The 13,500-nt window shown below is 44.1% G+C and overlaps 2 protein-coding genes across 2 annotated transcripts in view; both read left to right on the forward strand.

The window, feature by feature from the left end:
• The window catches only part of PDE11A (phosphodiesterase 11A), a 107,797-nt gene extending 105,071 nt beyond the window's left edge, over positions 1 to 2,726 (forward strand). Inside the window, exon 20 of the mRNA XM_066189858.1 lies at positions 2,565 to 2,726. Within this exon, the coding sequence (XP_066045955.1) occupies positions 2,565 to 2,726 (162 nt within the window). The remainder of the gene's footprint in view (positions 1 to 2,564) is intronic.
• A 6,103-nt stretch (positions 2,727 to 8,829) lies between these two features.
• LOC136293277 (intraflagellar transport protein 70B-like) lies at positions 8,830 to 12,138 on the forward strand. Its single transcript, XM_066189859.1, has one exon. The coding sequence runs from the start codon at positions 8,900 to 8,902 to the stop codon at positions 10,898 to 10,900; it is 2,001 nt and encodes a 666-aa protein (XP_066045956.1). The 5' UTR covers positions 8,830 to 8,899; the 3' UTR covers positions 10,901 to 12,138.
• The last annotated feature ends 1,362 nt before the right edge of the window (positions 12,139 to 13,500 follow it).

The following is a 13,500-nucleotide window of genomic DNA, read 5'->3' on the forward strand; positions in this document are numbered from 1 at the left end:
AAGCACCTCGAGCACTTGAAGTCATCCTGGCACAGTACTTGACAGGGCTGTCTCCTGCCATAAGCCATGGCAGATGCCAAGGCCTGGAGGGACAGGCACAGCAGGAGGTCATGCCCAAACCTCTGCAATTGCTCCCTGGCACTAGGCTGGAAAACATCACGGTCTTGTGGTCAGTCTTGGCAAAAAAGCAAGGTTAAAGAAAGGACACAGACATAGTCGAGAGCTGCACGGCCACACTGAGACAGAGTCTGCAGTCCCAGTGGGCTCCACCTTCTCTATGCTGCCTGCAGCTGCTATAGGTTCCGGGGTATAGTGTGTATATGTGTGTGTGTGTGTGTGTGTGTATATATATATGTGTGTGTGTGTGTGTGTGTGTGTGTATATGTGTGTGTGTGTGTCTGTGTGTGTGTGTGTGTGTATGTACATGTATATGTACATGTACATGTATACGTATATGTATATGTATATGTATAGTATATAGAGCGCGGGCGCGCGCGCGCGCCTGTGTATATATATATTACAGGAACAGCCTGTACTGCATTTTGTACTTACAGATCCTGGGGCTGACAGGATGTGAGTGCAGAACACCTTTGTGCTTAGAGAGGTTTGAAGCATACTGATTTTTAAACAGTGATTTAAACACTAGGCTGTTTGCTTATATATATATATATATATATATATATATATATATATATATATATATATATATATATATATATATATATATAGGGGTTTTTTAATCTAAGGTGTATATTGGAAAAATACTTCACAAAAACCTTTTGAAGATACTGGCCTTGCTCAGAAAGGATCTGGTACATTGCTGTCAAAGGCTGAGCATCTCATGTGCTACCTCTAGACACTGAGCTCACAGTGGTAACGCAGGTGCTAATGGTAATGGCAGTGAGCTTTTCAGATATTTGCAGTTGTTTGTAATGCATTACTGCCCCTCTGTTTTAGACTCTGCCAAATCAGTGTTAAGGAATACACAACAGTCTGAAATAACGATATAAAAACGCAGAATTGTGAGGCATGCTGATGGGAATGTTTAAAATCCTTATCCATTCTATAAAATGAATGACCATCAGCAGCAAGCAATGCTCTTGGGCCAAGAGACTGCAGTGAACCCTGCCTCTTACCCCAGGCCCAAGATTGTAAAACTATCTGCCCAGTCTGGGCTATATTCTTAGACAGTAATTCCAAGTGGATTTGATTCAAGTTCCAGCTTCTTCCTCATGATGTGATTTTTCATAAGTGCTGAGCATTCATATTTCCTACCGAAGTCAACTGAAATTGCAAGTTTTCAGCACATCTTAAAATCAGGCCATTAACCCTTAATTATCATATAATGGCTCAATTAAAAATCTACGAAGACTTGCTTCAAGCCAAGCTCCCATGGCTTGCAAGCTAGCTATAAAAAATCCAGGTTTTTTAGTGGTGTCTGGGCTCTGGGGACCATTTAAAGCAGTTGCTGTTAACCCTGCTATTTAAAGCAAAAACTGATCAACTGCAAAGGTGCCTGCTTCCCCTTTCCTTTCATTTTCTTATAATTTTCTGGACTTTTAGAAGAACAACTTTTTCTGTGTTCTTTGTCCGTTTTGGTTTTTAATCTGGCCCCAATCCTTTCTTTCCAACAAAAACACAGTTTCCATGCTATAGGAGAAAGCATGCTGCCCAGCTCTCAGCAAAAGCCACTGCTTGCTAATCAGAAAAGCTGCAAAAGAACACTCCTCTGTCCTGAAAGGACACATTACATGACCACCTGGGAGGCAACTGGTTAACCCTTTCCTGACATCCACTGCTGCTGTTAATTTCTGTCTCTGTAATATAGATACAAAACCAAGTGAAGCACTTGTGGTCTTTGCACATAAGCAGGTGGTGTTAAAGGGGAAGGTAAAATAAACCTGAAGCAAAGGTATGCAGGAATTCCATAATTTGGGGGTATATTCAAAGCCAGATGAAACCAGATTAAAGATTCTTACTGGCCTCTGTAAGCTTCGGACTGGGTATGTAGAGAAGAGGTGATTTCAGTGCAACCTCAAAGAAAACTCATTTATATTTCCTTAATTTGAGCACACATTAATTGTTTTTTTCTGCCAGCTTGGGAAAGCACAGTACTGTTGTGGTTTAGTCATCTATAGGAAAAAATAATCTAGCACTAGGGAGATTATTTCAGCATTGTCCAGCTTGTTATCCAGACAGTGGACCTTCCTGCTCATAGATGCCATAGCTGGAAGCCTCCGGCACTTGAGGATCCCTCAGAAGGACTATATTTAAGGATTGAAGGAAAGTTAAAGTAGCTGAGCAGCATCTCTACCATCTTATGTGCCTTTTTTCACATTTCTGGTGGCTTAAAGCCTTACGTGAATCCAGTCAGATAGATAAAGAGAACTCAATAGGAACAATAAATTTACCTCCACAGGTATTTACAGCTGGGAGTGAGGAGGGTAAGTGGCATAGTGCAGATTAAACTCTCTTTTTCCCCTGTTATACCATGGACCATCCTTAAAAGGAGCAGATATACTGTCAGTATTTTTTCTCTCATCCTCTTTTTAATCTTCTTCCAGTGTCTAGTGAAGCTGAATGTTAAACTGAAGCCTATGCTGGACTCCGTGGCAGCAAATAGAGGTAAATGGGAGGAGCTGCACCAAAAAAGACTTCCTTCTCAGGCGGCATCCTTGTCCTCCTTTTCCTCTAGTTTCACCATGTCTCTCAAAGACATAAATTAAGCCTGCAAATATCAGTGTCACTTTACAACAAGAGCTGTCTGAAAGGTTTTCATAAGCTTATACCCACCATTTTTTAAAGAAATGCTTTCCCAGACATGCTTAATTGATGGGATATTATCTTGACGGCAGCGTAGTTTGCTTTTCCTGGAAGGCTTAGTGGGACTGAACAGAAGGCTGCAGTGGGATTGTGCCGGTATCTGGAGTGACACGGAACGCTGAACAGAAGAGGCGTTCATTCAGCTCCACTACATTTCAACTGCTGCTGTAAAAATCTCTAAAGCTGACAACAGACTGAAATATAAGAACTCGCAGCTTAATAAAATTAATAATACAGAGCGAGCCTAGGATGCAAGCTGGCCAATTCATATGGAAGGAGCTGCAGAAAACAGAATAGTGTGTAATTACATTGTTGTTTTGCATCTCTTCAGTACATGTTATGAATCAATTATGCCTGCTTTTGTGATGCTCCTCTCTTACTCTCCCTCCTCTTTATGCCTGAATGTTCTGAAAAGCCTGCTTTGTATTCTGAAGAAGTATTTTTTTACAACAAAGCTTCTTAGTGATTGATCAGGGTCTTTAGAATTGCCTACCTTTGCTACATTTAAAAACAAACTTTATTATCTTTAAAACACCAAGCTGTCCCTTCTTCCCTGAGAAATTCATATTAACAGTGCAGCAAATTTTTCAGCAAGAGGAAGTTTGCATAAAGGCAAAATATTGCATGGTAATTTTAGAGTGGGATTTTTTTCGTTTTAAAAAAATGCTCTTGTAACACATTCATTTTTTAAAAAATTATAGTGTCGCCTAAGGAAAAGATTAATTTTTTTAATAGAAATGAAAATAAAAAAGGAAATCTGTTGCTTTGTGCTTCAGGTTTATATTACATTGAAAAGCAGACCATGGATAAGCCTTTCTAGTATAATTTCCAGTTGAAATTAATATTTTGAAATGGTGGAGAGGTAGAATATCATCACACTGGACTGACTACCCCTTACCCTCTTGCAGTTCTTTCAGTACAATTTCAAATGCTATTACTATAGGTAGCACAGCACTAGTCAAGGCTCAAAAGCAACTGTGGTAAAGGTGACCCTGAAAATCTAATCAAATATGATGAGTCACAAAACCAAACATGTCTCTGTGTGATGACCCTAGTATTACCTGAAAGTTGGTCTCCTTCCATTAGTGCCAAGATCACTAATGCAGCAAACCTGTGATCTGTGATTTGAGGGTGCTTTCTCTGCTGCATGACCAGACAGGAGAGGAGTCATGTTGCAGTGCTTGTGAGTGCCCATTCATAGGGAAGAAAAAAAAAACCTTTGTACTCCATGAAAAATGGGATTCTAAATATAGAGTTGTCTGGCAGCAGAAATTAAAGCTGAATTCAGCTTAGTTTTACACCTGTGCCAAACTCCATTTACTTCAGTGGAATTACCTTGAACTGGCACTAGCTTCATGGAAATCAGAACCTGGCCCAGCTGACAAGATGCTAAAAGAGCTTTTCTCCTTTCGAAGGAAACTGAGTTGTTAGAGCCTTAGAAAAGCGAACTACATCTGTCTGACAATCAAACAGAAACAATAAATCTGCTGATCCGTTCTTTAAAAGAAACACAACAAAACAAAAATGCTCTGTGCTTCTAATGGTTTGTAGGACACTAGCTGGAAATTCAGTTGCATTGCAAGCCAATCTGTTAGTGCACAACTGAACCACATCACTCTCGAGCAGAAGGAATCAGGAAAGGAGCAGAAATGCAAACTGCACAGCAGTGAGTACATGCACCAAATGGAAATGTTTCTGCTGTTCTTTTACCACTTCTTTCTTCTCTGAATAAAGCCCGATGCAGTTTAGTGAGCAGCAAGCCATACAACACGTACTTTATAGGAAAAACAGATACCAGGAACCAACAGTACTGCTGGCAGGTACACACGGCTTTCCTGAATTTTGGTATTGCATATTGCTAAGTATAACATAATTTATAATGCATACCCTACAGCCTCCCCGAAGGTTGAGTCTCTCCTCATTTCCTCTCCTTTTTAGTGGCTTCAATGCACTGTTGCCCATGGCAACACCCACTGGCAGGGATAGGGATTCGGCAGCACCACAGCCTGACACACAGCTGAAGCCCTAACAATGTCAACCATCAATCAAGTGACTGCTTGTAATTGCCTCCATCTATTTCTCCTGTCTTTTGGTATCTTTGCCATTGTGGGTCAAAATTCAGAAACTGCTGACTAATGTTATGGTTCTGTTCCTCCATCACAAGGAAGAAAATGAGAGCACACGGCTTGATCTTATCAAATTGTTCTCAGGCAAAACGAAGCAACCCTACTGAACCTGGGGGGCCCAGTAGTGCATCTCAGAACAGCATTTGGTCTCTGAAAGTCATATAGCTCAATCTTTAAAAAATCAACCAACTAAACAAACAAAAACCTTATATTCTTCTTTTAAGACTTAGCTTAGGAAAAAAACAAAACAAAAAAAGTGTTGTGAGAAAAAAAGATGATTCTTTGTGGAAGCATGTAGTACAGTAAAGAAACATATTTCGAGTCTATTATATTTTAAGATTGTGGGAAACACTTTTTTAGCTACTTCTTATAAACTTGGTGATGAAAAATTGTATCTGCTTTTCATTATTTCTGATAGGGAAACAATTTCCCAGTATTTCAGTCAGTTCTGCCAAATTCTCTGAGATATGCACAAGAGACATGATTGTGTAGGCTATTTAATCTCATTCTCTGTCTTTTTATTGCTTCCCTTCCTGCTGAACAAGGAGAGATTAAAAAGAAACCAACACTGAAATCAGCCTAATTCTGTCAATGCATATAAAACATGGGCCCACAAGAGACAAGGACAAATCAAGAGAGCACATGGAGAACACAACTGTTACCCAGGACAGTGCTGCTTGGCCTTTCCCTTGAGATGCCCAGCACATCAGCTGGACAAGTCACCATTTCTTTCCCCCAGCTGTAAGTGGAAATCTGACCTTGAATGAGGTCTCTAGCATTTACAATTCCTGTGCTAAAATTTGATGGGCACATGTATAGTCCCTAGGACACCCAGAGGTGCTTCAGGTTGGTTGTGGCAATGCCTTTTTTCTAGGTGTTCTACTGACTCGTGCCAACTGCAGCCTGAATTTGGTCAGGCTTCTAGGCCCATGAACTACAGGTCTTGAGGTATCACAAGAGTCAGGCAGCAGCCTTAATTTTGTCACCAGAAAATGCTCAGAAGATCTGGGTCTTCATCCCCATCTTCAAAGGTAGTTCAGGCCAAACAGTAACTTCATTTGGGATTCCCACCTGTGAAACCGCTTACCAAAATCATCCTTTCCTCACAAAAAAAAAAAAAAAAAAAAAAAAAAAAAAAAAAAAAAAAAAAAAAAAAAAAAACCCAAATAAAACAATAATTTTTTAAAAACCACCCACCATAAATGTTTTATTGTTGCAAAGGCTAATCAGGAAGGAGCTTGACATTCAAATCCTGCTTGACTTCCATCAGGCTTCTGAACTGCAGGTGCATCTGCCCCACCAGCTGGTGGCAAGTAACAAGGGTGGGCTTGGTAGTGTGGCACTGCCAAAGCCCCTTTCATGCGCTCAGCAAGAAGACAAGGCTGCCCACTGGGTACAGCCCCAATTTGGGCTTCACTCCTGGGAGGGGCATGGAGCAGACAGGCCTTGGTGGAAGAGCTGAGGTCTTGTATGTGCACTCCCTTGGGCTAAAATGCTCCCCTGCAACACGACAATGTGGCCCCACCAGAAAACTGAACACTGTTCAAGGCGAGGAGCACCTGGGGTAGAGGCTCTCCTGCAGTTGAGACAGAAGAACCTCCCAAGAACAAGATGTCCAAAAGATGTCTTTGGCCATAGGTCAAGTAGTGAAACCAGACAATTCCCTCCCATCCCAGGACCTACAGACAAACAAGAACAGCTTCATAATGTGATAGAGATGCAGATTCTGCTTGTCATGATGTTTTTGGTGGTTTTGCTCCTGCTCCAAAGCAGAGTTGCACAAGGTCAGGCAGCAGCAGCTCACTGAGGTTTAAACTGGATGCTTCATGAGGCAGGCAGGCACAGAACTCTCCACACAGCCCTGTCTCAGCCAACCCCTACTATTTACAGGGCCAGGGGTCTTGCCAAGAAGGTCACTTGTATGTTTTGTAACCACAGCGTAGAGAAGTTTCATTTTAGCTCAGGTATTTCTTCAGATGGTGTCCTTGGTGCAGCAGCTGCATATTCCTGGTCTGGTGACCTTGCTAATTGCTCCTTCTTAGAGTGCACTGCAATCTCGTAATGTGCCTGTAGCTACCGACAAAGCCAATACTAGTACCCACAAATTATTTTTGAAAACTGCAACCAGCAGTGCCTAATGTCATTTGTAATATTTAGATGAACTCACTCTAGTGGAAAACCAGGAGTGTTTCAGTCCACAGGCCAAATACTTATTTTCCCTTTATAAAATTAAAACAATTTTAGTTTCTGGTAAGTCATTTGTGCATTGAGTGAAATTTTAAAACAGGTTTATTTCAAAGATACATAAAACATACTAACAGGCACTTCAATGTCTAGAGTGTTATGGGTAAGAAAATATAAAACAAGAATGGTTTTTTACTGGCTTTTTGAAAGGAAGAGTTTTGAAAGAGTAAAATCATGTGAATGGTTTCTAACATAGCAATGAAGTGGGATGTATAATCTGCTGAATTGAGATGCCCCGGAGACTCCTGTCACTGGAATGTGCCACTATTGGAATACATCCTGTATATTGCTTGCTACTTTTTGTTTCTTGGATTACTTTGTATTTAATTACAAATTTCTAAGCATGTTGGCCATTGCATCTTACAGTTTTCTGGGGAATACCATTATAAACCTTTGCCTGTGGGAGACAGCTGACAGATGCACAGAAATACCATGTGTCTGTTCAAAGGCAAGTGAGTCCCAGATACTTGTTGCAAAATATTTAACTTAAAAGACTACTGCAACCTTTTTTTTTTTTTTTTTTTTTTTTTTTGGCATCTTAAAACCATTACTCTTATTGTTTTGCTTACTGGATCAAACTATGCTGGTTCAGCTTTCAAAGCATGCTTTTGAAATTAGCAGCTTGGGTTTACTAATCTTTAAAAAATAAATAATTTTAATGGCTTACTATGATTTTCTTTTTATTATTACTTTTCCTTGAGACTACCTTGCTGGGATTAATCAGAGCAGTATCTATTGATTACTGAATCACACAAATAGAAGATCCTGAAAACACGCGAGACTGAGCAGCCCAGATACAATTTTTGACACACAACCTTGCAGCACTCATTCCTGGGGGTAAACCAAACTCCTTCACTGGGTATGATTGGTATTAGTCTGGAACGACCAGAAATCTGATCTGTGTGGTGATCCTAAGGGAGCTATTCACATGTACAGAAATTACACAAGATTATGCAGTCTGCGGTCTGGAGTATCACTGTTCCGTAGAAATATCACTTTCAGTAGAAAGAAGTCCTGCCAAAGCAGAGTTACACTGTTGAATAAGAAAAGTTGAAAGTAATCTCTTCTACTTTTGAAAGCTGCAGGAGCGCTGTCAGATTGTGCCAAGGTACAGACAAACTTGCTGCTTTCCACCAGCCTTAACCAAATTTGGACCTTGATGGGCTGTAATGGGGAGCTTTCATGTTGACAAAGCCCAAGACAGAAGTTAAACGCTTCCTGCCCTGGGCTACGTGTTTAGCTTAGAGCCTGCTTTTACACCACTTACTGCTTAAGGGAACTATTACACCGCATTTAGAAATACGGGAGCTGATTTTTACTCTTTATCCCTCCCAGCTGCACGACATCCCGAAAGGAGGGAAACATTCTGGCCCAGGCAGCGCTCTCGGGGGGCTCCAGCTCTTTGCGGCAGTTGGGAACCGGCGCTGAACACGCCGTGTCAGTGCTCGGGAGACGGGCGCAAGGAGGGGAGCAGAGGAGGGCGGGCAAAGGCAGAGGAGGCGGCCCCGCTGCCGGCACCACGGGCGGCAGAGCGGCCGGTCGGGCCGGGGCACGGCGGCCGCCATTCCCCGGCACACGGCCCCGCGCCCGCCGCCGCTTCCGGGGCCGCGCCCGCCCGCACGGGAGCGCTTCCGCCCCGGCGGCGCCGTTGCCATGGCAGCGAGGCCCCGCTTCCGCCGCCGCCGCGGCACCGCCGGGGCCCGGCCATGGAGGCCGCGCCGGTGCCCGACGGGCAGCACACGGCCGTGGTGTACGGGCTCATCGGCGGCGGCCGCTTCGCGGAGGCGGTGTCGCTGCTGAACCGCGGGCTGCAGAAGAGCTGCCGCTCCCGGGGCTGCCTCTCGCTGCTGGGCTACTGCCACTACCAGCTGCAGGAGTTCGCCGCGGCGGCCGAGTGCTACGAGCAGCTGGTGGCGCTGCACCCGCAGCTGCTCCCGTACCGCCTGTGCCATGCGCAGGCCCTCTACAAGGCCGGCCTGTTCGCCGAGGCCCTGCGCGTCGCCAGCCCGCTGCTGGACGTCCCCGCCTTCCACCGCCGGGCCCTGCGCCTCCAGGCCGCTGTCCACTATGCCCAGGGCGACCTGGCGGCGGCCCAGAGCCTGGTGGAGGAGGAGCTCGCCGCTGCTGCTGATGGCGGCTCCGGAGCAGCCGAGGACCCCTCGGAGCGGGCCGACGCGGAGGTCAACCTGGGCTGCCTGCTGTACCGGCAGGGCCGGCACGAAGAGGCCAGCGGCAAGTTCGCCAGCGCCATGCAAGTGCTGGGGTACTGCCCGGAGCTGTCCTACAACATGGCGCTGTGCTCCTACGCGGCCAAGCAGTACACTGCCGCCCTCAAGTACATATCCGACATCATCGAGCGCGGCATCCACCAGCACCCGGAGCTCAACGTGGGCATGAGCACCGAGGGCATCGACGTCCGCAGCGTGGGCAACACGCTGCTCCTGCACCGCACGGCCCTGGTGGAGGCCTTCAACCTCAAGGCGGCCATCGAGTACCAGGTGCGCAACGTGCGGGCGGCGCGGGAGGCGCTCACGGATATGCCGCCCAGGGCCGAGGAGGAGCTGGATCCCGTCACGCTGCACAACCAGGCACTCATGAACATGGACAACCAGCCCAGTGATGGGTTTGGGAAGCTGCAGTTTCTTCTCCTGCAGAACCCCTATCCACCAGAAACTTTTGGTAACTTGCTACTTCTCTATTGCAAGTATCAATACTACGACCTGGCAGCTGATGTGCTGGCAGAGAACGCCCATCTGACCTACAAACTGCTCACACCTTATCTGTACAACTTCTTGGATGCCATTATTACTTGTCAAACTGCCCCTGAGGAGGCTTTCCACAAGCTAGATGATTCAGCAGGGACAATGACTGAGCAGCTGAGAAAACTCACAAAACAGGTACAGGAAGCTAGGCAAAATTGGGATGATGAAGCTCTAAAAAAGGCAATTAATGAGTATGATGAGACTATGGATAAATACATACCTGTCTTGATGGCCCAGGCAAAGATTTACTGGGACATGAAGAACTACACAATGGTAGAAAAGATCTTCCACAAATCAGTGGAGTTCTGCAAGGAACACGAGGTGTGGAAGCTCAATGTGGCTCACGTGCTCTTCATGCAGGAGAACAAGTATAAAGAGGCTATTAGCTTTTATGAGCCAATAGTCAAAAAGCACTACGACAACATTCTCGATGTCAGCGCCATTGTGTTAGCAAACCTCTGCGTTTCCTACATCCTGACCAGCCAGAATGAGGATGCAGAGGAACTAATGAGGAAGATCGAGAAGGCAGAGGAGCAGCTGTCTTACGATCATCCTGATAAAAACACCTACCACCTTTGCATTGTCAATCTAGTCATTGGGACCCTCTACTGTGTGAAGGGAAACTATGACTTCGGTATTTCAAGGATCATTAAAAGCCTGGAGCCATATAACAAAAAACTGAGCACGGATACGTGGTATTACGCGAAGCGGTGTTTCCTGTCCTTGCTGGAGAACATGGCCAAGCACATGCTCATGCTGCGTGATAGTGTGATTCAGGAGTGCCTGCAGTTCCTGAAGCAATGTGAACAGTATGGAAGAAACATCCCAGCTGTCATTGAGCACCCCCTTGAAGAGAATGGGATGCACAGTGGGAAAAACACAGTCACCTATGAAGCCAGGCTTTTGAGGGCACTGATGTATAAGATCACTGGGTGGGCTGAGTAAATGTTATCATACAGCAGAAATGAGAACTTTGTTCTTTTCTTATGCTTGTGAGGTAATGCTAACCCTCACAAAATTCTCTAAAGATTTTGTGCTATATTTTAACAATGTTCAGTAGAAAATAGATTTTCATAAAATTAAGTTGTACCAGATAACTAGGAGCATTCTCATTAAGCAGTCATGTTAAATAAAACTAAGATGTGTTGACCAGGAATGTCATTACAGAAATCCCATAGAGTTTTCACCCATAAGATAATATTTTATCCTTCTGAAATTTTGATCAATTTCTTTGCATTGATTGACATTCAAAGAAAAAAATTTTACCTGTCTCTTCTAGGACAGAATTTGAAGAAACTGTTGTTTAAATTATCTAATTTGTGCCTATGTATGAAACATTACTTTCTTCTGCTTTTTCTAAGGTATTTTTAATATCTCGCAGATCACATCAATAGCATATTTAAACACAAAAAATGGCTTTATATTAAAAAATCAGTTCTACAAACATAAATGCTTCCTTTTGCTAATGGACGAGTGTTGTAGCAAATTCTATAACTAATACAGGGACCGGGAATAAATTCCAAGAAGACTCTGTTAGGATGATACCTCAGTTTAGATCCACCTTTGAAATAAATTCTGTTATGACAACTGGCTTCAGAGACGCTGCTCAGTGCTGCCCCTCAGAGTCCCGGTGCCCACACCATCTGAGAGGCAGCTGTTGTCCTGCAAACCTGTTAGGTAGCAAGTGCTTAACATAGTAATTTCAGTCCTCCGTGTGCAGCCCCTCCAATCCAAATACTATTAAAACAGTCTCTGGTAAGAGACCCATGAATGTGAAATTATATTCTTTTTCATTTCTATTAAAGAAAAACCCATGTAACTTCCATTTCATGCAAGGCTTACAATGTGTACCCTTGGGTGGAAGAAATCTGCTTCTCAGTTTCCTCCTTGTGTTACACTCTTCCTGCATCTCTCAACACTTCTCCAAAACCCTGTTTTTTTGCTTAATTCCTTTACATGGCATTTCCTTCACCCTGGCATCAGTCAGTGTTATTTCTCAACAGTCTTCCCATCCATCCCTTTTCAAACATAGACGTGTTCCGCAGTGAAGTGGGACCAAAATGCTTTCCAGTGTTTTTATGCACTCTGGTTCTCTGCTCTCCTTTTTGTGTATTCTGCCCTTTGAAGCAATGTATGAGCTGAAGTTTTTAAAATAAAGATCAAAAATCCATGGCTTAAATTCATTTGCTTACCTTTGATACTGGCTCCCTGAAGAGCTGTCCTGAGGGAATTTTGGAATCAGGCTGTATGTCCCTCAAAATCCAGCTTCTATCCTGTGGTATACCTGGAAAGAAAGAGAACAGCATTTTTTGAAGTTTTGAAGCTATTATTATAAAGGAATAGAATAATCCTTCCAGACAGTTACAGGAACTGCATGTATATAGGAACTGCACAGGCCTGCAACCATTGCAACACAGAGAAAAGTCAACTCTCTGCTGGAGGAAAAACCTGTCAGGGCTGAACGTATCACGTGCGGCTAAAGGAATGCTGTGGGTTAGGTAATGCTACAGTTCACCCTAAACGTCCTACAACAGTAAATTAAAATAAAATTTAACAGTGTTAAGAATGGGAAAATGTTCTAGAGAGACTAGAGAGCAGACAGGAGATGCAAGGTGTCCTAGAGAGGCCTCCATAGCTCATCACTAGGCCATTAAGCCCCTGATTATTGTGATATTAAATATTTCCCACAACTGTTTCCCCATGGGGAGGAGACCTGTGACTTCAAATTTTGTTCACCTCCATGAAGCACAGCAGCAGGCTGTAAAGCATGTCTCTAATTTACAGTGCAATTGTATTATATATTACGCAGCATAAACAGCATGACCTTTAAAAAAAAAACTTTTTAAAAAGTCACACCACATAACAGCGTCTGAAGTGCAATAATAGGCAATGCCCTTTATTTAATATTCATTGTGCGTTTTCTGTAAAAGTCACTGGACATTTAAAAAAAAATTCACTTTGCAGATTCGTGCCTGTGCAAGTGTTGAATGCCCTCTGATGGAGAGCAGTTCAGAAACTCATATGCTCTTGGTTTTCCATACAGCCAGAGTTGAGGCTTTCACGAGGGCACTGCTGCCAGGATTTGCAGCCCCGAGTGCTTCATCACTTCCTTTCCTCCCGTGCCCACACGGGTGCACTGCGAATAGGCGGAGGCAGCAGGGCCCGCCGGCTCTGGCACACACAGCCCGTGCAGCCTGCAGCGAAGGCACCGCCTCCTTGGCAACGGGCTGGAGAGGGAGATAAGCCATGCTCCCAATGGAAAAAGTGTCCCCAAAAAAGGCTGGGGGGTTCTGCAAGCTGTGGGTGTTTTAGAAGATACAGCTAGAGGGCAGTCGGCATGCCTGGAATTTGCTTCATCCTGTTACATCACAACTAAAGTGCCTAGAGCAGCATTTTTCCTGTTTTTCCCTTTTCCTGCTGTTTTTATGTGCTTTTCCTCACGGAGTGTACTGTGCCTGCAGACAACCGAGGGCTTTAAAGCAGGTTGGGTGATACTGAACACAAGGACCTCAAAGTGGAGAGGCCTCTGCTGCTGAAAGAAGATG

This window comes from Chamaea fasciata, unplaced genomic scaffold (assembly GCF_029207755.1).
Source record: "Chamaea fasciata isolate MVZ Bird 193981 ecotype frontalis unplaced genomic scaffold, bChaFas1.0.hap1 SCAF_8, whole genome shotgun sequence".
Classification (NCBI taxonomy): domain Eukaryota; kingdom Metazoa; phylum Chordata; class Aves; order Passeriformes; family Sylviidae; genus Chamaea; species Chamaea fasciata.